The sequence below is a fragment of the Vulpes lagopus genome, chromosome 14 (genome assembly GCF_018345385.1).
Source record: "Vulpes lagopus strain Blue_001 chromosome 14, ASM1834538v1, whole genome shotgun sequence".
Classification (NCBI taxonomy): domain Eukaryota; kingdom Metazoa; phylum Chordata; class Mammalia; order Carnivora; family Canidae; genus Vulpes; species Vulpes lagopus.
In genome coordinates, this window is record NC_054837.1 from 35859459 (window position 1) to 35882555 (window position 23097).

Genomic DNA, 23097 nt, shown 5'->3' on the forward strand with positions numbered 1-23097 from the left:
GTGACTATCATAAATAAATAAAAATTAAAAAAAAATAAAATAAAATTTCCATTTTAGGGATCCCTGGGTGGTGCAGCGGTTTGGCGCCTGCCTTTGGCCCAGGGCCTGATCCTGGAGACCCGGGATTGAGTCCCACGTCGGGCTCCCGGTGCATGGAGCCTGCTTCTCCCTCTGCCTGTGTCTCTGCCTCTCTCTCTCTCTCTCTCTGTGTGACTATCATAAATAAATAAATAAAAATTAAAAAAAAAAAAAAGAATGAATAAAATGCAGCACCTCTACAGCAGCCCGGTCTATCCTGTGCGGTCCCTAACCCTGGGGTACACAGGCCACATCCAGGCAGTGATGCGGCTGCGTAGACAGGAGGAAGCAGAGGGGGACACGGGGCACGGTCGCGGTGGAGAGCCTCCCGGGTCAGGTCCCCCAGGGGGCGAGCCCAGTGCTGGCCCCGCCCCTCCGGCCCGGCCCCGCCCCCAGGCCCCGCCCCCCCGCCCCGCCAGGCCCCGCCCCCGCCCCGCCCCCGCCGCGCACTGCGCCTGCGCCGCTGTCTCGGGCTCTGGGCCCCTGCGGCCGCGGCTCTTTTGTTTCCCGCTAGAGTCGGAGCCGGACCCCGACCGCGGCCCTCACCGCGCCCGCGGAGCCACCCGGCCCGGCCGCCCGGGCTGCCAGCGCGCCCCAGCGGCCCGCGGGGCTGGAGGCGGGCCCTGCCTGCCCGATGGGGCGCGCCCCCCGCCCGCCGCCCCCGGCCCGCGCCGCCGCCTGAGCCGCCCGCCCGCGCCATGGAGCCCGGCCGCGGCGGCCTGGAGGCCGTGGGCAAGTTCGAGTTCTCGCGCAAGGACCTCATCGGGCACGGGGCCTTCGCCGTGGTCTTCAAGGGCCGCCACCGGGAGGTGAGGGCGCCCGCGGCCGGGACAAGCCCCGGGGCCCTCGCCGCGCCCCGCCCCCACCCCATCCCCCACCCCGCCCCCATCCCCCACCCCCCATCCCCGCCCCGTGGGGGCCCTCACCTGGGACTCCCCCCCCCCCCCCCGGCCCTGCCCTCACACCTGCCCACCCCCATCCGCTCCCTGGCCCAGGGAAGCCGTCCCGCCCGCCCCGGACCCTCAGCCCCTCCATCCCCGCACCACACCCAGAGGCCCACGCTCAGCCCCGCCATGGGAGCCCCGTCCCCGCATCCCAGACCCCACCGCACCTCTGGACGCCTCTTCCCCACTCCACACCCCAGGCCTTGCGACTGGCACCGGACCCCCCCCCCCCCCCACACACACACACACTCCCAGGTGCTTACCTGGCCTGGCGGTGGCCCTGTCGGGGTGCCTGGGTTCTGGGCCCCGAGGAACATCCCGCTTGGTTTTCAGAAGCACGACCTGGAGGTCGCCGTCAAGTGCATTAACAAGAAGAACCTGGCCAAGTCCCAGACGCTGCTGGGGAAAGAGATCAAGATCCTCAAGGTGAGCGGGCGCTGGACGCTGTAGGGGAGCGGGGTGGTGGGCGAGCCAGCCTTGGTCCTAAGAGACTTGGGTTTCTGTCCTAGGAACTGAAACATGAAAATATCGTGGCTTTGTATGACTTTCAGGTAAGCTTTGGGGCTGTGCTGGTGGTGGTGGTGGGGGGGGGTGTTCGTGACCTCCCAGGCTGGCCGGTGCTCAGCCTCAGGCCGCAGCAGCTGGGTCCCAGGCCGGCCGGGGTCTCGTGTTGGGAGGGGGTAGCTCTCTGGCCTGCCCATCCGAGAGGCCTGACCAGAGCCCTGGAGACTTCTTTCTCGGCCCAGTTCGGGCCCAGCTTCCTCCGGGCATGTGGGGAGAGTCCTGCCGTCCCCGCCGCCTGGCTGCCCCAGGCACCCACAGGGCCGCAGGGACCCACTGAGGTCTGGCCGGCTGCGGTGCAGGCCCTGGTTGTCTGACCCAATGGCCCTGACCGAGGGGTCCTGTCCCCAGCGCTGGCGGGCGGCAGGGTGGTGCTGCCACTTGTTTGTTGACACTGCTCTGGCCCAGCATTGGCCGGTCCCTCCCTGCGTCAGGCTGGGGGGAGGGGAGGGGCCCAGGGAGATTCCTTCTCCCTGGCAGTTGGGGTGCGACAGCCCAGGCGGGAGGGAAGAAGGGAGGGAGGCAGTTGCTCAGTCTGATGAGTCCACTTCAGGCCCAGGACCGGCATGGGAGGCCCCAGCCTGGTCGCCTCCCCACCCCTGGGGCCTCCGGTGGGGCTAGGCAGTGAGGGTCCCAGACCCTGGAGAGCCAGTTTGGGGATTGGGAACCTGAGGCAGCAGATCTGCAGGCCAAAGTGCTGACTAATGGTTTTGAAACCTGTTTACTGAGGCCACGGGACCAGCCCCTGGCTGAGGGGAAGTTCCCAGCCAGGCTGTCTGTGTGTTGGTGGCCTCCTCCCTCCCCCTGCAGGGCCAGGCTGTGGCCTTGGGGGCTGTGGCATGATGTGAGATGACATGGGCAGGGCACAGTTCCAGTGTCCCGGCGAGTACCTGGAAGCCGGGCACTAGGCTACTGAGACACAGTGTCCCGGGGCCAGGAGGGTGGCCCCACTGCTCTCTCTCTCCCCTCCCTGTCGCACCTTACCTGTCCTCCCCTGCTTGGGTCCCTGGCACTCCCTCCTTCCCCATCCTGACCACACCTGGCTGTGGGCAGTGCTACTTCCTCTAGTGTGGGCGGTTGTTCAGCCTCCCCTGCCTGGAGGAAGTGTTTAGAGGCCAGTATGGCCTCTCTGCTCTGAGGGCCCTGCCTCTCTGCTGGGGCTCTGGGCCCTCAGCCCTGGGGCCTGGGGTGCTCCCCCGGTCCTTAGACTCCTCTGAGACATACGGGACCCAGGAAAAATGGCTTTTTAAACTAGGTAAGAAGGAACTTGGCTAAAGAAAAATGGGTTATAAAAGGGGACTTGGGAAAAGGAGACCCCTTTCCCTGCTGGGCCCTGTCTTGCCCCCAGAGGCACCCACACCGACGTGGGCAGTTTCTGGATCTCTCCAGGGGCAGGAGCGTGTCCTTATAGACCACTTGGCCACATACCATCTGCTTCTGCATCTAAAGGGCTTTTCCGTTTGGGCCTGTATCTTGGGGAAGGATCTGTCACTGCACACCGCTGTCTCTGTTCGTCCGTAAGACACTACGGCCCTCTCCCGGGAAGGTCGCCACCCCTTAAGCACAGTGGTTTAGAGCCCGACTCTGAAGCTAGGTCACCTAGTTCCAATCCTGGCTCTAAAGGTAGCTCCAAACTTGAACTAGCCGTGTGTCCTCGGGCAAGTATCCTCCCCTGTCTGTGCCTCCGTATCTTCCTGTGGTAGAGACCGTGGAGCCGTTGGGTGGTGCACCCTGTGTGCCCTCCTCGCTGTTGTCCTGGTGTGGCTGTGGGTGTTGTGTGTGGTTGTACTGGGTTCCAGTGCCCCATGTTCCAGAGCAGACCTGCCAGTCCCCCCCTGATGGCGTTCTGACATGGCAGCAGCATGGTGGGGACTGTCCTTGCGCTCGGGTTGGCCGTGTGTGTATCTGCAGCATACGTCCCTAGACAGGAATCCCTGGGTAAAAGGGATGCGTGTTTCTAGTTGGGACAGTGGCCAAAGTGTGGTCCCCAGGGGCTGGACTGGACAACGCAGCAGGGCTGCGCACGGAAGGGCCGGTCTCCCCACATCCTTGCCAGGAGGCTACTTATCGGACTTCCATCGTGGTGGAAATGACCTCTCGGTGTTTTTCACTCGCTGTGATTGAGGCTTCTCATCTGTGTATGAGCAAATTGAGCATCTCGTGATGTGTGTGTATTAGGAATGCCACCTGCCCTCAGCATGATTCCTGTTGGACTTTTCATTTTTTAATTTTTGAAGATTTTATTTATTCCTGAGAGACACACAGAGAGGCAGAGACACAGGCCGAGGGAGAAGCGGGCTCCCCGCACGGAACCCAATGAGGGACTCGATCCCAGGGCCCCAGGATCATGACTTGAGCCAAAGGCAGACGCTCAACCACTGAGCCACCCAGGTGCTTCACATTACTGCTGTTTTATCTATCTTTATAACTTAAATTTTTTCACTTAAAATGTTGAAGTGTAATACGTGCTGGACAGTGGGGAACGCAGATCGCGAAATGCTGTGTTAAGCCCTTTGGGGAGGTCAGGAGGGGGACGCAGCTTGCCCCAGGGGCTCAGCCCTCCAGTTTCTCTGTGGCCATAGGACCCGGGACTCTGCCGCTGTGGGGACTTCTCTCTGCAGGGCCCCCCACTCTGAGCCCTGGACTCCCACAGCTCTGCTGCCTATCCTGGTGCCCTTGACACCACACCGGGGGTACGGGGTCCATGTCGCCGTGGGTGCCCCATCGTCAGTGTCCTCCCAACAGAGCAGCCGCGGGCACATGTGTGGTTTGGGTCTGTGGTGTCACTGTGGTGTGCGGCAGCTTGGGCCTGCCGGGTCTCTGGGAGGAGCGTGTGGCTTCTGTTTTCTGAGGGCTTGTACCAGCTCACGCCCCGCCCTGCCCTGAGAGTCTCCCCTGTATTTCCTGAGCCGGGCAGACCTACCTACAGGCAGTGCCAGGAGGCTCCCCTGAGGAAGTGGGGTGGGGCCAGGCACCCTTATCCGGTGGGAGCTGGCCGCAGGAGCCCAGCGAGGGGTGGGGAGCAGCCCCGCTCCCGTGGGCAGCTGTGCTCTGGCCCCCACTGGGGCTTCTGCCACCTTCCTGAGCCAAGAGCGCCAGTGTCCGAGGAGTTAAGTAGGTCAGTGCCTGCCCACCCACCAGGCCTGGCCCAGGCAGGCAGTGGGATCCTATTAAGCAAAGCACCTTAGCGCCCCATGGTGGGGTGGCCTCCTACGTGCCTGGATGCCCGTGCCAGGCCGCCCAGCACACCTGGCTGTGACGCTCAGGCCAGCCCTATCCCCAGGGCCTCTGGGCACCCTGCCAGGGGATGGAGAGGGCTCCATGTCCTCTCCTTGTAAAGGCTTTGCTTTGTCTACCTTGGGGACACAAGCTGGGATTCATCATCCCCTTTCTTGGGCTGTGTGGTGGGGTGGTCTCCACTGAGGCTTCCCTGCCCAGCCCCACCCCTCCCTTGCCAGCTGTCTGGGGCAGATGACAGGACCTCCGTGTGTCCTATTTCCTCCTTGGGTAGCCTGTGACAGGAACAGACCTGCCCTGTCCTAGGGCAACGGGGCGTGTGGGTAGCTGGCCATGGAGCAGCGAGGGCAGCCCTGTGCATTCCCCATAGGACATGGCACCTGGCGGCCTGTGCCTAGGCCACGGGTATGTTTCTGCACTGACCTTATAATGAGCTCCAAGAACCTGCCAGTGGTTCCCCTCTGCCTCCTGCGGGAGGTGAGCTCCTTGGGATCTGACGCTTCTCTGGAGCCCTGCAAGGAGTCCTGACAACTTCAAGTGTGTAGACTGAATCTAGACTGACCCCAGGGAGGTGCCTCGGTGCCTGGAGCCTATGTGGCCCCTGCTCACTCCCAAGGGAGCTTGTGAAAACCAAGTTTAGCATGTGTGGAGGCCAGCAGAAGTGGGTCTGAAGCCATTTAGGTTGTGGTGGTAGGTGGTGAGCTGACCACCTGAGAGGGGTGGGGGACACCCGGGAGTGGCCCCAGCAGAGGGGCTCGGGCACAGAGCCTTTCTGGAAGAGTGCCCCACCCAGGGGCCTGCACCTTCTCCCAGTCCCCGTCAGGGTGGGCCACAGTGAGGCCAGGCTGCTTTGGGACCTGGCTTGGTGTTGGCACGGGGTTGAGGACACACTGGAGCTGGCTTCTGCTTCCCAGGCCTGGGCATGCTTCTTGACCTCACCTGGGAGATGGCTCAGCTTCTGCCAGCCAGTGGAGTTAAGGGTGTCACCGTGGGGAGACAGATGCAGGAAGGGGCTGGTCTGAAGCTGTCCTCTGGCCCCAGGGTGGTGGGAGACCCCGATTTGGCTCTCTTGGGTCAGCCTCAGCCCTGCCGTGCTCTTTCCCTGCTAGCACTCCGCTCCCTGCCCCGGAGGGCTCACTGCAGGGTGGAGCTGATCCTAGGCCACAGGGACAGAGGTCAGAGTGGAGAGGAAGAGCCCCCACATAGCCCCAGCGGCACCCTGGCCTGTCACTCACGGACTTGGGGAGGCTTCAGTGTGGTCTTAGGGCAGGAGGCCTTTGGGGACGCGATAAGCTGTGACCTCCTGTTGGGGGCAGGGAGGGCCTGGAGTGTGCTATGAACAGTGGGCCAGTGGGGATGGGAGATGCGCAGGGCTGGGCAGGGGCCCTGGGGGCCTGTGGAGTGGGGTCTTTGGAGGGAGGGTGTCTGCCATCACATTCTCACACCTGGAAGTCTGCCGTGGCTGGGATGTGGGGATTGGGGTGGGAGTAGGGTCCAGGCTGTGTTCAGGGTCCTGTGGGTTCTTGAGTACAAAGGGGACCCTGTTGTCACTTCTGCTGTGGGGGCCTTCTTTACAGGGTGGGTTGTTGTGGGGTCTGAGGCCTCCCAGATTTGGGGTGAGGGAGGCTCCCAGGCTCTGGACTCAGGCTCCCACACAGCCCTTGTGTCCGTGCCAGTCTTGGTAGGTCAGTCCTTGAGAACACTCGGTGGGGAGGAGATGCCCCATCTGTCTCCGTATTGCCTGTCACTTTGGCCCTGCCTGTCCTGGCTCGGCAGGGTGGGTTTGGGGCTCTTCTGGGCGTGCCTGGGCCTGAGTCTCAGCTCTGCTTCTCTGCTGTGTGTCCCAGAGCAAGGGACTTAGCTTCTCTGGGCCACTGCAGACCAGAAAGCTCATAGCATTCCCTGGAGCTCATGGTGAGGAGTGATTGTGCAGCAAGCAGCATGCCCAGCAAACAGCAGAAGTGGCTGTGGCAGGGCGGTGGCAAGTGACCGGTGTGCTGCCTCTCCTAAGTTATTCCTGGGCTCTTCTCTCTTGCCCCACCCCCTGCTGGATCCGGCCCCTGCCTCCCCCGCCTCTGAGGCGTGTTCTCTTTCTCTGTTTCTCTCTCTCTCTCTCTCTCTCTCTCTTTCTTGCCCCTCTGGGCCAGGCCCGCCCCCAGGGGACTCTCCTGGAGCTGCCCCTGTGTTATCTCTCCCCTACAGCTGGCACGGAAGGACCAGTGATGGGCCTAGGAATGCAGGGTGGGGGCATACAGGCACAAGCATGCCAGCCCTGGGCTCCCACACCCTGAGAGCCCACCCCACGACTCAGCCTGCTCCCCAGGTTGTCCTTGTCACGGACATAGGTCCTCTGTTGGTGGAGCCCTGGTGGGTACTGACACTTAAACATGGGGTATCCCCAGTACCAATTCATGTCCTAGCTCCAGGTCCCTATCTGGAGACAGGCGGGGGTCAAAAGCATCCCTGAGACCTGAGTAGGGCTGGAAGGTAATGGCCCACTGCTGGAGGTCAGGCCTTGGTGGATCAGCCTGAGGTGGCCTCCCCCAGTGACTGGAGAAAGGTCCCTCCTGGGGTCCCTTCCCTGCCCCTTTCCTAGGGGCCCCCTAGCCTCGCCGCACATGCTTTGAGAGTGTTGGGGCCAGTTCACGGGCTCGCCCCCTCGCACAGTGCAGAGCAGAGAGGGCTCCTGCCCTGGTGGTGTGCTGACACTGAAGGTCCTTGCTTTCAGGGCCACTTCCTGGGGCAGAGCTGAGGGACCATCTATCTGTAGGACAGTAGAGGGTAACAGAGACCCTGCCAGCAGATGAAGCATGCTCGTAGCACAGGGCCGTATGGATGCTGGCATTTGGTGGGTGGGGGTGTGTCGTGGCCTGGCCTCGGGCTCCTCTGTCTCGGGGGGTGCACACAGCCAAGAATGCCAGTGGCACCCGGGGCCTTGCGTGGCTGAGCCGGAAGCTGGCCCAGCTGCCGTTGCTGGCCTGTAGCGGGCTGGCGCTGCCTAGCTGTAATTCTGCTGGCATCTTTGATCCTGGAGTTAGGCGTGGTTTCTGAGGTCTGGCGTCAAGGCACTCCTGCTTGGGCTGGGTCCTTCCTTGGGACCTGGGTCTTCCCCTGGAGGGTGGCGCACGAAGGGGAGCCCTGTTGAAACTTCAGGGTGGGGCTGACCCTGATCCTGACGGAGACGGGGGCAGTGAAGGTAGTTGAAGGTGCTCTTCAGAGGCAGAGTCCACGTCTACCGCAGACACCTCTCCTGGGACCTCGGCCTCTTCCCCTACCTGGCAGCATCCGCATTCTCTGATTGGCTGCTGCCCCTCTCATTCAAGCCCACTCGGCTGTCAGAGGGGCTCAACTGGCCACCACCCAGCTGGCTAGGTGCTGGTACAGGGGGCCGTGGGGCTCTCCAGGCCCGTTGGTGTCCGTGCTCACTGGCCTCGCTTGTAGCCCGGGTGGCATGGTGAGGGCATGGGTGCTGAGCGCCTACGTCATGCTGAGGCTGAGAGGAGTGGGGGCAGGGGGTGTTCCTCTGCACTTCTCACTGCTACTTCTGTGTCCTGCAGGAAATGGCCAATTCCGTGTATCTGGTCATGGAGGTGAGTCTTGTGGGCCCAGCTTGTGAGGGCAGGGAAGGCTCTCCTGGTCTCCTTGTCATCCGTGGGCTGAGGGCCCACCCCATCAGGAGCCCTGGCGGCCGTGGCAGGTGCTTGAGGGGTGATTGCGAGGGACATCTGCCCCAGGAAGGCCAGGAGCAGGGGAGCAGGTGTAGGGTGGTGGGGAAATCCAGGAAGGGCCGGAGGGTTTGCCTTGACCGCTGACCGGGTGTTCCAATGGTCTGTTGCAGTACTGTAATGGCGGGGACCTGGCTGACTACCTGCACAGTGAGTGGACGCCCCTTGGCCAGGTGGGCTGCATGCCCAGTCTCACCCTGACCCAGCCTGCAAGGTAGTCTGACATGAATCAGGGCCCCGGAGGGTCCTCCTGTCTCCCCTGGCACTTGCTAGGGAAGATGGACAGGGCAGTGGAGCCATCAGGGACAGCCTCCCTGGACAGATCGGTCAGGGAGGCCCCTTGTGAGCAGGGCCCTAAGTGGTTTGTGGGGATGTGGTGCCCCCTGGCCCTACGGGGTCCCTGAAGCACCTGGCTGGCTTCTCTGCTGGGGGCTGGTCTGTTCCGAGCACTCTGGGCCCAGTAAGGCCTGGCTCACCACAGAGGGGTGGGCCTCCCCGGGACCCTGCCACAGGTGGGGGGGTAGGTGCCCTCCGGGTCGTGGCCCTGGCATCGGCGTGTTCATCCCCTCTATCCCTGAGGGCAGGTCTTGGGGCTCCTCTCCAGTGGTGGGCAGAGGTGGCTCCGGAGAATGATGGTAACTGGGGAAGGGTGCTTCAGGGCACCACATGTTGTGGCAGGGTGGTGCTGGGCAGTGTGGGAGGAAGATGCCAGCCGCCCGCAGTGGAAGGGTCCGTGCCCAGCTGCTGCAGGGTGGGGGTGGGAATGTGAAGGAGTGCGTGTGGGAGCAGCGCTGAGCGTGAAGCCTCCGGGAGGGCTGGGTGCCCGGTGAGCCACCCCGTCTCCCTGCAGCCATGCGGACACTGAGTGAGGACACCATCCGGCTCTTCCTGCAGCAGATTGCAGGCGCCATGCGTCTGCTGCACAGCAAGGGCATCATCCACCGTGACCTGAAGCCCCAGAACATCCTGCTGTCCAACCCTGGTGGGCGCCGCGCCAACCCCAACAACATCCGCGTTAAGATTGGTAAGGCCGGGGCTGGTGAGGGGAGGGTGCCAGGCAGGCTCGAGAGCTTCGGCTGGCCGCCTCACGCGCTTCTCCTCTTCAGCCGACTTCGGTTTTGCTCGGTACCTGCAGAGCAACATGATGGCGGCCACGCTCTGCGGCTCCCCCATGTACATGGTAGGTGAGCCACCCCTGCCCTGCTGCCCCGGGAAGAGTGTCGGGGGCTCCCATGCCTCTCCCGCGAGGCTGCACCACTGTCGTCTGCCACATGCTGTTGCAGTCGTCTGGTGTGGCGTCTGTCTGTTAATGCCCCATAGGCCCCTGAGGTCATCATGTCCCAGCACTACGATGGGAAGGCAGACCTCTGGAGCATCGGCACCATCGTGTACCAGTGCCTGACGGGGAAGGCGCCCTTCCAGGTGAGCAAGTCTGGGTCAGGTAGGCGCTGGCCGCCACTCCAGCACTCGGCTCTGGGTCCCAGCTCGGCCGCTGAGCACTGCGGGCCTGCAGCCCTTGCTCACGAGAGTCAGGTGGTCTCGTGGCTCCCACCACGCAGGCATGTGGGGCCCTGCCCTCCTCCAGGCCACGGTGGGGTCCGAGGGCTCTTGAGCACATTGGCATGTGCCTGTGTGTGTGTCAGAAGCAAGTCTATGTCCTCCCATCCATGCCACGAGGCCCAGTTGCTTTCAGGCATGGGGGCGGAGGGGGGCATCACATTTGAAAAGCAGTGGCCTGCTAGCAGCGGGATTCCAGAGGGCTGGGGGCTCCAAGCCCCCCGTGCTGGGCTGCGCATCCCGTGTCGACTTTCTGGCCTGATTACGCAGCTCTCAGCTATTGCCAGCTTGCCCCTTACCTTCCGTGACTGCCCAGTGACCTCGGCTGGCCCCCTAGCTCCCTGCGCCCCTCCTCATCTGCTGTGTCCCCCTGCCTGAGCAGGTGGAGGGCCATCTCTCACTGTCAGCCCCGGGAAGGAGAGATGCTCTCTTGGTCTTGGCCAGCTGCCAGCCCTGGGAACGACATGTCACACAGCAGTGTGCATGAGCAGTGACCAGCCACATGCGTGCCTGCCAGGTGCTCCCCATGGGGTATAGCGCCCCCTGGAAGGGGAAAGATTTTGGGATCTTCCGCTGGGGTGAGGTGCATGGACTGTCGTTTCCTCACAAGAAGCACGCATTCAGACATCCAGTGTGTACCCTGACCAGTCTGCCCTAAGCGGGAGGGAGGCCTGGCCGCCTGGCTTCTGGGCCACCTGACCACCCTGTGCGGTCCCCCTGGTCTGGAGGCTAGACAGGGGAGGAGGGAGGCCCATCCCCAGAAGCATAGAGGGCACGTGGTGCTTGGTCCAGGGCCACGAGTCCTGGCCGGCAGTTGTGGCCAGGGACCAGGGACCTTGGACAGGGCTTGGAGGCTGTGGGGGGAGCAGCTGGTGTAGTGGGGGCATTCACGCTGCCATCCCCTGCCAGGCCAGCAGCCCCCAGGACCTCCGCCTCTTCTACGAGAGGAACAAGACACTGGTACCCACGTAAGTGCCTGGGTCCTGGCCTCACCCGCCCCCTGCATCCCAGCTGACCCGGGGCTGATCACGTCATGTTGTGTTTGCACTGCCCAGTATCCCCAGGGAGACATCTGCCCCACTGAGACAGCTGCTGCTGGCGCTGCTGCAGCGTAACCACAAGGACCGCATGGACTTCGGTGAGCAGGCCCCGCCACCAGCCCACTCCTCCTGTCCTCTCCTGCCGGCTCCCTGGTTTGGGGCTTGGCCCTCCTGGCTGGGAGCCCTCCACCCTTGTCTCCTGGTTGCCCACACCTGCTTTCCCAGAAACATGGGCTGTGAAAACCCCAGTTTTGCAATGGGAAGTGCTGCTGGGAACAGGTATTAGGTGGGTGGGGAGGCCCAGCCTTGGCCAGACGTGGTGAAGAGCCAGCAGCTGGGGCTGTCTCCCTCTCTCCCTCCACTCCTGGTGTGATGCTGGCTGGAACGGGTGCCAGGATTGCTGGAGCTTGGGCCCCAGGGGCCGTGGATGGAGGTGAACACCATCTTTCCTGCTGGGACCCTGGAGTCAGGGCTCTTCATCCTTTCTCCCACAGATGACTTCTTCCATCACCCTTTCCTCGATGCCAGCGCCACTGTGAAGAAGTGTGAGTCCCCTGAGGATCTTGGGGCCCCCACAGCCACAGTGGGGCTTGGGCTTGGCTGACATGGTGCTGTAGGTTGAGGAGAATAGGGCTGGGGGCTGTCCCTTCCCCACCAGCATGTGAGTCCTCTGGGTGGGCAGCTGCAGCTTCTGCTCAGTGTGCTGCACAGTCCTTTTGCACCTGCCTGGGGACCAGGATGCCACACTTGCTGCTGACAGGCTAGCCCGTAACTTGGGGGGGGGGGGGGGGGCGGTGTTCCATGGAAACAGCTGGAGCTAGCATCTGTCTGTAGCATGGGGTCAGTGCCAAGTGGGGGGGGTCTGTAGGGCCAGGGAGGAGTGCCTGTGAGCTGACCACTGCCCCCCGCCAGCCCCTCCTGTGCCTGTGCCCTCGTACCCAAGCTCGGGGTCCGGCAGCAGCTCCAGCAGCAGCTCCACCTCACACCTGGCCTCCCCGCCGGTGAGTCACTTGCTGGGGCTCGGGCCTTGGGCTTCTCTCCTGGGATGTGTCCTGTGTGGACAGCACACTGCTGCCAGGAGACCGTCAGGACACCTGCCTTTGATTCTGTGACTTTGTCTGATTCACTCACACTAACTGCAGACAGATCCATCCTGATTGTGAAATGTTGAAGCGTGACAAGTTGGCAAAACCACTTTTAGCCCCCCCACCACAGCCTTCCTGTCTCAGAGGCTGACCTGCTAGGTGTGGGTCCGTGTGTGCTGGTGTGCACACGTGTGGGTGTGGAAACGGGGACGGGATGGCCCTGTGTCCTGGAGACCACCCTGCAGTGTGTGTCTCTGGCACCTCAGCATGGGTGGGCACGGAGCTGGGGCGCCAGGGCCAGTGTGAGGACAAGTCTTGCCCATGTGGAAAGCTGGTGTTGGACGCTGTACGTCCTAAGCGTGGAGTGGCCGCCCTTTCAGGCCTTTGCAGGACTGATGGGAGACATGGGAAGTCTCCCTGGGAGCTCTGCGGGAGCTGGGTGGCTCCGTCTGGTGACTGCTGCTGCGGAGCCCTGCCGGCTGTGGAGCTTGCAGAAACCAGTGGGGAGGAGGGCAGGCTGAGCCCTCTGTCAGCGCCAGCAGCTCTGGCTTCACCCAGGCCCTGAGTGAGCTTCAGTGGCCCTCCCTCTGACCCCTAGTCCCTGGGAGAGATGCACCAGCAGCTCCAGAAGACGCTGACGTCCCCGGCCGACGCTGCTGGCTTCCTGCAGGGCTCCCGAGGCTCCGGCGGCAGCAGCAAGGACTCGTCCTGTGATACAGATGACTTCGTCATGGTCCCAGCCCAGTTTCCAGGTCTAGGACCGGGGTTGCTTTGGTGTGAGCGTGTGTGTGTGTGTGAGAGAGAGAGAGAGAGAGAGAGAGAGAGAGAGAGTGTGTGTGTGTGTGTGTGTGTGGTGTGCACATGTGTGGGTGTGGAAATGGGGACCGGTGGCCATTGCAGGTTTGTCATTGCAAACTTGTCTCTACCTGTGCGCCCTCAGGATGGTCCTGGGAGCTTCTGTATCAGGTCAGCTTGGCTACAGAGTCTAAGCCAAGTGGTCCCGGTGCCCCGTGGCTGGTCCACGGACTGAGTCCCTGAGCTCAGGTCCTGTTCTCCAGTCTCCCCACCCTCCAGAGTGCCTGCTCCCAGGGAGGGAGCTGCTGCTAGCTTAGTGTCTGTTGAGCACAGGTGCTCAGGCCTCTGGGACAGGCCCAGCCCCTCCCAAAACTCTGTCCTGGGGTATTAAGTTCTTCTTGAGATCCTGGGTGTGGACACTTCTTTCCCTTTCGCTGCCCCTGACCATCCCATGACTCCTGAGACAGGGCTGGGTTGGAGTGGCTCTGGGCCTACAGGGCAGGGCAGCAAGCAGGAAGACAGGGCCGTGAGCAAGGGTGATGGGGCAGGTCCGAGACCCAGGGTCCCAGAGGAGGGGTCCAGCCCAGATTGGGAGCCTTGGTCGCCTGCAAGGTGGCTGAAGGCTCTGGGGTATGGAGGGCACCTTCAGAGCCCTGAGGTCTGGTCAGGTAAGGTGATGGAAGTGGGGACTTGGGAGCACTGCCACTTCCCCCTGCCTGGAGCCTCCCCCTGCTGTCTGGAGTTGAGCTGTGGTGGGGGAGGTGGCCCAGGAGCGTGGAGTGGACGCTTGTTCTGATGTGAGAGGTACCCAGGCCCAGCATCACCCGTCTCCTGTCCACAGGTGACCTGGTGGCCGAGGCGGCTGGTGCCAAGCCCCCACCGGATAGCCTGATGTGTAGCGGGTAAGCTCTCTGTCCTGCCCCCTCCTGGCATGGGGAGCATCTCGCGCCTCCTGTTGTCCTCTTGCTCTGCCTGGGTCAGGTCCACCCGAACATGTCCCTCCATGCTCTGTCCCCACCAGGAGCTCCCTGGTGGCTTCAGCTGGCCTGGAGAGCCGTGGCCGGACCCCGTCTCCTTCTCCGCCATGCAGCAGCAGCTCTCCAAGCCCATCAGGGTGAGCAGGGGTGGGGTGGGGTAGGCTTGGGTGGCCCCCAGCCCCAGGTCCGGTTTTGTAGGCAGCACTTTGTGTCCACAGGTCCTGTTCTGGTTCAGGCCTCGGAGGCCCCCTGGCTTCTATGGGTGCCTGTGGTGGGAGGGACGTAGTCCCCGGAGGGTGGGGGAGGGGGAGCTGAGGGACCAGCGCTGCCACCACCCCTAGCCTGCAGCGCCAAGCCGGGGACCAGGCCCAGCCTCATTGTCCTGAGGCTGGCCACCGACCACATGACCCAGTGGCTGGTCCCAGCCAGATGCCCCTTGGGCACAGGGCACGGGGTGAGCAGGATGTCAGCAGGCCTGCTGCCTGAAGGGTGGCAGCAGCCTGTGGGAGCGGAGGAGGCAGGCAGCCTTGGTGGCCTCTGCCCCAGGATGTTTTGGGGCCCGGGGTTCAGCCCAGCACACTGTTTCCATTGACACCCCTCTGTACCCCCTGCCTCTCTTCCTGCCACAGCCGGGCCGGCCCGTTCAGCAGCAGATGTGGCGTGTCGGTCCCCATACCTGTCCCCACCCAGGTGCACAACTACCAGCGCATTGAGCAGAACCTCCAGTCACCCACCCAGTACCAGACCACACGGTGAGTGTAGTCACCCTCACCTCCCACCACCGCCACCTCCCATGGCTATAGGGGTGCCCCTGTTGGCAAAGGGCATGCCCTGGAGAACGATAGTGAGAACCCCCTACAGGCTCCTCGGACTGGGGCACTGTTGTGCCGCACGTACGGTTGTACAGGCTGTAAGTTGTGTAAGTCTCGCTGCCACCATTTACGGATGCATGGAAATTCTGGGTTTTTTTTTTTTTTTAATTCTGTTTTTTTTAGGACAACTTTTTGGTGGATGTGTATCTTGAATTTACAAAACCTAGTATCTTTTTTTTTTTTTTAAAGATTTTGTTTATTCATGAGAGAGACAGAGCGGGAGAGACAGACCTATGCAGGGGGAGAAGCAGGCTTCCCGTGGGGAGCCTGATGTGGGATCCCATCCCAGAATCCTGGGATTATGACCTGAGCCAAAGGCAGATGCTCAGCCGCTGAGCCACCCAGGCGTCCCCCCCCAGTATCAATTTTTGACAAATTTCAACAAACAGTGGGAGAGGCCCCCTTTTTTGTAATTCACAGAAGGTTCTGTTTGCTAGTGACTGTCCTGGCAGGGACTGTGACCTCAGGTCTGAGGATGCCCAGGGGAAATGCTGGGGTTCTTCACTCCCTCGTTACAGCTCTGGGCAGGAGGGCGAGTTGTCCCGTCTTCCCGAGGGCTCCTGAGTGAGGCCTGTTACTTGAATGGAGGGGAACGAGCTATCTCGTACGGCTGTGGCCCTCACTGTGTATGGCTGGGGCCTCACCTCATCCTGCCTGCTTGTGTCCCCAGGTCCTCCGCCATCCGTAGGTCTGGCAGCACCAGTCCCCTGGGCTTTGCCCGGGCTAGTCCGTCACCCCCATCCCACACCGAGCACGGAGCTGCCCTGGCCAGAAAGCTGTCTCTGGGTGGGGGGCGGCCCTACACCCCGTCTCCACAAGGTGAACCTGCATGCCCCTGGTGGACACGTCTGAAGTGGGACTGGGCCTCTCCCCGGGCTGGGACAGTGTGGGAGGAGACTTGCTCTCCCCGTCAGGGCATGACCCTGATGACTCCTCTCTCTGCTCAAGTTGGAATCATCCCCGAGCGGCCGGGCTGGAGCGGGGCACCCTCCCCCCAGGGAGCCGAGATGCGGGGTGGCCGATCCCCTCGTCCAGGTAGGCGCAGCCCTGGCTTAGGGCAGGAGCCAGCTTCCCGCTCTCGTAGCGGTCACGTTACAAGGGAAGGAAGGTGCTGTGACACTGTCCACAGCTCAGGTCTTAGCCTGTGGAGGAGCTCTCGGGGCTTCTGTGTGCGCCCGCCTGGTGCGTGACCTGTGCCTGTTTGCTCAGGTACACCACGGAGCAGCTGGGGTGGGGGGAGTGGTTCTGACTTGAGGGTCTCCCACACACTCCCCTTGCTGGTGGTGGGGGCTGGGCCACGCTGGGTAAGCCCCACCCGGCGGTGACCAGGTCTTGTCCCATCCGGCCCCAGGTTCCTCTGTGCCCGAGCCCTCTCCTCACACTGCTGGGCTGGGCTACCGCCTGCACAGCGCTCCTAACCTGTCCGACCTGCACGTCGTCCGTCCCAAGTTGCCCAAGCCCCCCACAGACCCTCTGGGGACGGCGTTTGGTCACCCACAGTCCAGCCCCCCTCAGCCAGCCCATGGGCTGCAATCCTGCCGGCCCCTGCGAGGCTCGCCCAAGCTGCCCGACTTCCTGCAGCGCAACCCCCTGCCCCCCATCCTGGGCTCCCCCACCAAGGTAACCAGGCCCCGGGGCTGGGGCAGGGCAGAGGGGTGGGAGGAAGTGGCCAGGCCTGCATGAGGTGTGTGGTGGCTCTGTACTGAGGACCCCTCCCCATCCGCCTGCCCAGGATGTCAGCCACCTGCCCGGCAGGATTCCTGTGGGACATGGGCCTGGGAATGGGGCGCTTCAGGCCCCAGAGTGTGCTCTGCTCCAGGCACATTGCTTAGCTTAGCCCTCGCTGTGCTATTCTCGTGGGTGATGTGAGGACACACCTATAGCCATGCATGTGGGGTTCCTGAGGGCACATGTTTGCGTGGTGGGTGTGCGGGTGCTCAGTGCCCTCCTGCAGTGAACGAGGTCTGGTGGCGGCAGCGTGGTGCTGTACAGGCGCCGGCATCAGGCTTTTAGCACACTTGAAGCATGCGTCTCAGTGCCCCCCTGCTCCTCCTAGGCCTTGCCCGCCTTCGACTTCCCCAAGAACCCCAGCTCCCAGAACTTGCTGACCCTCCTGGCCCGGCAGGGTGTAGTCATGACCCCACCTCGGAACCGGACTCTGCCAGACCTCTCAGAGGCAGGACCGTTCCAAGGGCAGCAGCTGGGCCCTGGCCTGCGGCCCACTGAGGACAAGAGCCCCTTCGGCAGGTGTGTGGGCAGGGCCTCCTTGACCAGAGCGTGCGCTTGCTTTCTGGGAGAGGCCGGGAGCAGACCTGGTCTCCCCAAGTCAGGGCCCAGTCTGTACCTCCTCCCACTGTGACCCCTTCTGAGCCGCACTTTGTGTGTCCCTTCAACGGGGGACAGTACCTGCATCTGGGGGCGGGCGAGGGGGGCGGGAGACTGCATGGCCAGCACACGTGAAGTGCCTGTGTGCCTGGTGTGCAGCGGTTTGGGGCAGGGTGGGGAGCCCCCCTGGCTGGGCTGAGCACGGACCCTGGCTGGGCGGTGGGGAGGCTGGGAGATTCAGGTCCAGGCCTGGTGCCCGCTCCTCACTGCTCCTCACCTAGCAGGTCCCTTAGTACCGGCCGCCTCACAGACCTGCTCCTTAAGGCTGCGTTCGGGACCCAGGCCCCTGACTCAGGGAGCACAGACAGCCTGCAGGAGAAGCCCATGGACATCGGTGGGCCAACCGGGGCATCCCTGGGGCAACCCTGGAGCGGGATGGGGGGGTGCTGACCACCAGGCCCTGAGCCCCCCCTGCTCTTGCAGCGCCCTCTGCTGGCCTTGGAGGGAACCTGCACCCGGGAGCTCGTGCTGGGGGTGCCAGCAGCCCATCTCCTGTGGTGTTCACTGTGGGCTCGCCCCCCAGTGGGACCACGCCACCCCAGGGTCCTCGTACTAGGATGTTCTCAGGTGAGGACTGCACGTGTTCCTCCAGGCTGTAGGGGGTACGTGGCAGTGCAGATGGGTCAGGATGGTTCTGGAAGCGTGAGGTCGTGTCCTTACGTGTGGTCAGGGTAATGCTCACAGCACCTGCTTTTGCAGCTGCCTGGGAGGGCTGTTCTGTTTGGGTCAGGAGTCCTGCGCTCAGGGCACAGATGCGCCCACAGCTCCAGCCTCTGGACTGGAGGACCCCTGCAGTGGGCAGGACCAGGAGGGATGGGGCTTCTGCAGTGGACTCTGCTTAGGGTGGCAGAAGAGGAGTGTAACCTGAGGTGACCAGATGGCTGGGGAGGGGGTTTGCATCAGAGAGTTATGAGGGACAAGCAGGACTAGGGCTGCTGCCCGCTGGCCTCTCCCCACAGTGGGCTCCTCAAGCTCCCTTGGCTCAGCGGGCTCCTCCTCTGCCCGGCACCTGGCACCTGGAGCCTGTAGTGAGGCTGCCCCGGAGGTCCCGGCCCCTAGCCACTGCTGTAGCTTTGCTGACCCCGTGACCGCCAACCTGGAGGGAGCTGTGACCTTCGAGGCCCCGGACCTCCCTGAGGAGACGCTGATGGAGGTGAGCCGAGCCCCCACCCCTGTACCGCCCCCCCCACCATGTGCAGCAGGTCCCGGGGCAGCAGGGGTGCAGCCACAGCCACTGCCTCAGCTGCCCTACGTCTGCGCAGCAAGAGCACACGGAGATCCTGCACAGCCTGCGCTTCACGCTCGTCTTCGTCCAGCACGTCCTGGACATTGCAGCCCTGAGGGGCAGTGCCAGCAACACAGCCGGGGGACCTGAGTACCAGCTGCAGGAGAGCGTCGTGGCCGACCAGATCAGCCTACTGAGCCGCGAGTGGGGGTGTGTGTGCCCCACGGGGCCAAGGTGGGGAGGCGGCCTGGGGTCCACGGCCTTCGGGCCGTCTGACACATCTGTTCCGCTGTAGCTTCGCGGAGCAGCTGGTGCTTTACCTGAAGGTGGCTGAGCTGCTGTCCTCAGGCCTGCAGACCGCCATTGACCAGATCCGGGCTGGCAAGCTGTGCCTGTCGTCCACCGTAAAGCAGGGTGAGCTCTGCACCCCCAGGGGCATCGATGGAGGCCACAGACGGTGGACAGATAGGGTGGGGGGAGGGGTCACCTGGGGCAGGGCCAGCCTGGGTGGGGAGCAGCCAGGGCTCCCGGGCACTCAAGGGCAGCCTGAGCTGATGGCGGCTGCACGTCCGCCCCGGCCCCTGCCCCCTGCCACAGTGGTGCGTAAGCTGAACGAACTGTACAAGGCCAGTGTGGTGTCCTGCCAAGGCCTGAGCCTACGGTTGCAACGCTTCTTCCTGGACAAGCAGCGGCTCCTGGATCGTATCCCAGAGTGTCACAGCCGAGAAGCTCATCTTCAGCCATGCCGTGCAGACGGTAGGCGGGAATGGCAGGTGGGACCTTGGTGGTGGGGCTACAGTGGGGGGCGGGGAGGTGTTGTCTACAGCTCGCTGGACCTGAGGCTGAGGTGTGACTCCTGCCACCCCACAGCCAGCGCTGACTCCGGGGCCCGCCAGGCCCAGCTCAGGGTGGGGAGCCCGCCTGGCTCTACTGCACGGGCTCCCTGGCCCACAGGTATTCCTGGCCACAGCCCTCGGGTCCCCCCACTGGGAAGCAGGCGGCCTGGTTCGCAAGCCCAGTAGGGGGCGAGTGTTCTCCGGGAGAGGCCAGTTGCAGGTAGCCCGGCTTCAGCTGTGCAGCTCGTTAACGGGGGTGGGGGGGTGGGGTGGGGGGACACCACACGACCTTCTCTGCTTCTGTGGCTTGGGGGTCTTCCTGCCTGAAGACAGTTGGCTCTGAGGAGTGGCTGTTTTCGAGAACATTCATCCGTGTAGCATACCTGTGCTGTCAGAGCAAACGTTCGGGGGACAGCCTGCCTCCTCCCCAAGGGTGACCACTGGTGACTTAGGCCATCTCTGTAGCGACCCTGTGTGCCAGAGGGGCGGTGGGGGCCGGCTGGTTGCCCATGGCCTCAGCAGTCCTCACCGTGTGCCATGCCATCTTCAGTGCCCCTGTGTGTGCCGTGACAGTCAGTGTCTGGTCCCTGTGTGCCTGGTGTGGGGTTCCCGGGTAGCTGGGCTCAGCCCCTCGCCCCCCCTCGAGCAGGTGCAGTCGGCTGCCTTGGATGAGATGTTCCACCGCCGGGAGGACTGTGTCCAGCGCTACCACAAGGCTCTGCTGCTCATGGAGGGGCTGCAGCACATCCTCACTGACCAGGCAGACGTGGAGAACATTGCGAAGTGTGAGTGCCACTGGGCCAGCTGGGGGGTGGGGGGCAGGAGGGACGGGTGTCTAGCAGGATCCCCCTCATGCTGCTATCCCGTGCCGCAGGCAAGCTGTGCATCGAGCGGAGACTCTCGGCGCTGCTGACCGGCATCTCTGCCTGACCCGCGGAGTACCTGGCTCACTGTCCAACGGCTGGATCTCCTCTGCCAATCCCACAGGCTTGAGGGGCGGCCGGCTGGCCAGGCTTGAAGGGACAAGCCTGTGGCCTTGGTGCTGCTTGGTGGTGGTAGGGAGAGAGAGGGTGGGTCCCCCCTGAGCTGCAGGCCTGAGCTATGCTGCGGTGGGCATCAGGGCGCTGGGATCTGAATCCAGGCCAGACCTCTGGCCTCACTGATGGGCAGAGCTCCTGCCTGACGATCACAACTATCCTCGGCCACTTTGGAGGCGAGTGGGCACAGGTAGCCGGTCCCCTATCCCAGCCAGACCCCAGGGCAGCCCTCATGCCTGCTGACGTGCTGAGGACACGCAGAGGCCCCGAGACTGCTCTGCCCAGGGAAAGGTGTGGCCTCCTGGTCCCCTTCCTTCCCCAAGACCACCCACCCAGCTTTGTGAATCATGGAGCACTTTATGCAGGCAGACCTGAAGCAGGACCGCCCGCGCAGTCCCGCCTGTTGTACTACGGGGCGTGTGTACATACCTATATACATATATACATATATAAATAGTCATGCGAGCGTGTGCAAGCGTGTGTGCTGTGCCTGCCGCCTGGGACCCTCTCGGGTAGACACAGACATCTTATTTAAATGTTCTTTTAGGGACGGACAGTACGAAGCACCAAGCTTTCTGAACCCAGAACAGACGTTGAAGTCTATTACACTTTACTCCTGAAATGTGTCTTATTTTTCTGCAGCTCTTTTTTAACAAAAGAAGAAAATTTGTAGGAGTTTAGGATATTGGTTTTGGAAGGGTAGATCCTCAGCATCGTGTGGGGATGCAGGTGGAGGTGGTGATGCCTGTTAGAGCAGCCCTGCCCCTGCCACGAAGTAGTGGGCAGGTGAGGGCATTTGGTGCGAAGCCTCACATCCAGCTTTCACAATGGGTTTTGATGCCAAAGTCGTGTCCGCGTCCTTGTCCTTGTTCTTCTCCCTCTCCCTGCCCCGCAGGCTGGGTCCTGGCTGCCTTGGAGGGGCTGGTGGGGTGGGGAGACTTCTGTCCTGGAGAGGGCAGAGGGAGCTTGCCTGAGTCCGGGTGCCCTGGGCAAGGGCTGTAAGGTCTTACACCAAGACATAGACATCTTTGTGTTTCTTTGCAATACTTGAAATACTGCCACTGTGCTTGGACTTCAAGGCAGCCCTGTCATATGTTCCCTCAACACCCAGTGACTTCGTTCCTTGCTGCACGGAATGTGTGCATATTTATTGCTTTACAGTCGGCTGAGGTCCAGGGCCACCAGGAGGCTGGTGCCACGGGAGGGGACTCGGGCAGCTTCCCGCCCCTCGTGGGTGCCCCTGTGGGCTGCCGTGCTGCCCACCGCCCAGCGTGTGTGCTGCCAGCTGATTCTGTTCTCCACGATTCAGCGCCCCACCCTGGGTGTACTTTAAAAGGAGTTTTGTGTGATTCTCCCAACCCCTTCATTTGCGTTACATTGTGTAAAACTGATTTAAGGAAATAAACCTTTGGAATTGAGTGAGTGTAGCTGATGGCTGGTTTGTCACCATTTCTAGTGTGTCACACTGGGTCCCCACCTGGAGTCAGCCTGCGTGTGCTGGGTGCCGGGCTTCGTGCAGGACACGGACCCGCAGGGCATGGCTCTGGTGCTCAGATGTGATTTTGCTGTTGCATCTGTCCCTCTGCCACCAGGTCCTGGTCTTAGTCCTTGGGGGCACACCCAGCAGGGGGTGTGGGTTGAGGGGAACCCGCTCCAAACTGCGCAGTGGCAGTGCCATGTCCACCCTGTCTGTGATGCAGCAGGGCTGTGGTTCTGTCGTAATTCTGGCTGTGCTGATCTGATCGCCAGCATCCTTTCGTGAGCTTGCTGGCCATTTCTAGGTCGGTCGGGTTGTAGAATTTGCATTTTCAAAACTACATACTGTTTCTGTGGGTTTTAAAAATAACTCCTGACCAAAAAGGCTAACCACAGTATTATACGAAAGTACGCAGACAGACAGAGTGTGAGGCCCGGGGAGGCGGGCCGGGGGTCTGCTCCTGTCTGGCTTCCTGCAGTGTGTGTGCGCGGTCCCTGCAGATGGGAAGGGCTGTGCTGGTGGGGAACCGGGCAGGGGGTGGAACCCCTTCCACTCTGTGGGGCCCCTCGTGTGTCTGTAAGTGGAAGAAATGCCCAAAGGGTTAAGACAATCGTGGCATTTGTTGCTACATTAATAGACTTCAGAGTTGTATATACTCCTCCTCCCCCTGCTGTCCCTCTGTTTCTCTGATTGTCAATAGCTGCATCAGTGTGGGATGTGGGTCACAGTCTGCGAGTCACTCCCGGTCATGGTCGTTGCTGTCCATCGCTGGGCTGGACACCTGTCGGATGATGCATGTCCCTCATCAGCGGCACCGAGGCAGCCTCACCGCCCCTGATCCTCTGTTCTGCCCATTCCTTTCCCTCCCCCACCCCCTGGCAAGCCCTGGTCTTTTCTAGAGTGTCATAGAGCTGGAATCAGACGGCGTGCAGCCTTTTCAGCTTCTTTGACATAAGACGGAGCTGAGGTTTCTCTGTGTCTTTTCCAAAGGTCGTTTTCCTTCTAGCTCTGAGTGTACTGTATTGTTTGGATGGGTCACTTTGTTTATCCAGTTACCCACCGAAGGATACCTTGGTGCTTCCATTTTGGGGCAATTATGGCTGAAACTGCTATAAACGTCACAATGTCGCTGTGCCAGAACCTGGTGGTCAGGGGCAGGCCCAGGAGGGCTAGGCCTGGGCTGGGGCAACTCTGCAGGAGTTCTATTCCCTGGCACATTCCAGGCACATACACAGGGGCCCAGGCAGGAGGACCAAGCTCAGGCCA

At 62.4% G+C, this 23097-nt stretch overlaps 1 protein-coding gene across 1 annotated transcript; it reads left to right on the plus strand.

The window, feature by feature from the left end:
• The first annotated feature begins 563 nt into the window (after positions 1-563).
• ULK1 (unc-51 like autophagy activating kinase 1) lies at positions 564-21772 on the plus strand. The gene is given in 29 exon segments (XM_041728572.1): positions 564-887; positions 1356-1448; positions 1532-1573; positions 8378-8410; positions 8659-8695; positions 9396-9569; positions 9652-9725; positions 9866-9967; positions 11012-11070; positions 11158-11240; positions 11637-11687; positions 12055-12143; positions 12826-12979; positions 13864-13924; positions 14044-14136; positions 14629-14751; positions 15542-15690; positions 15820-15906; positions 16223-16491; positions 16928-17118; positions 17481-17590; positions 17680-17823; positions 18216-18409; positions 18519-18691; positions 18777-18895; positions 19079-19188; positions 19190-19237; positions 19967-20102; positions 20192-21772. Coding segments are annotated over 29 exon segments (3165 nt in total). The 5' UTR covers positions 564-776; the 3' UTR covers positions 20248-21772.
• The last annotated feature ends 1325 nt before the right edge of the window (positions 21773-23097 follow it).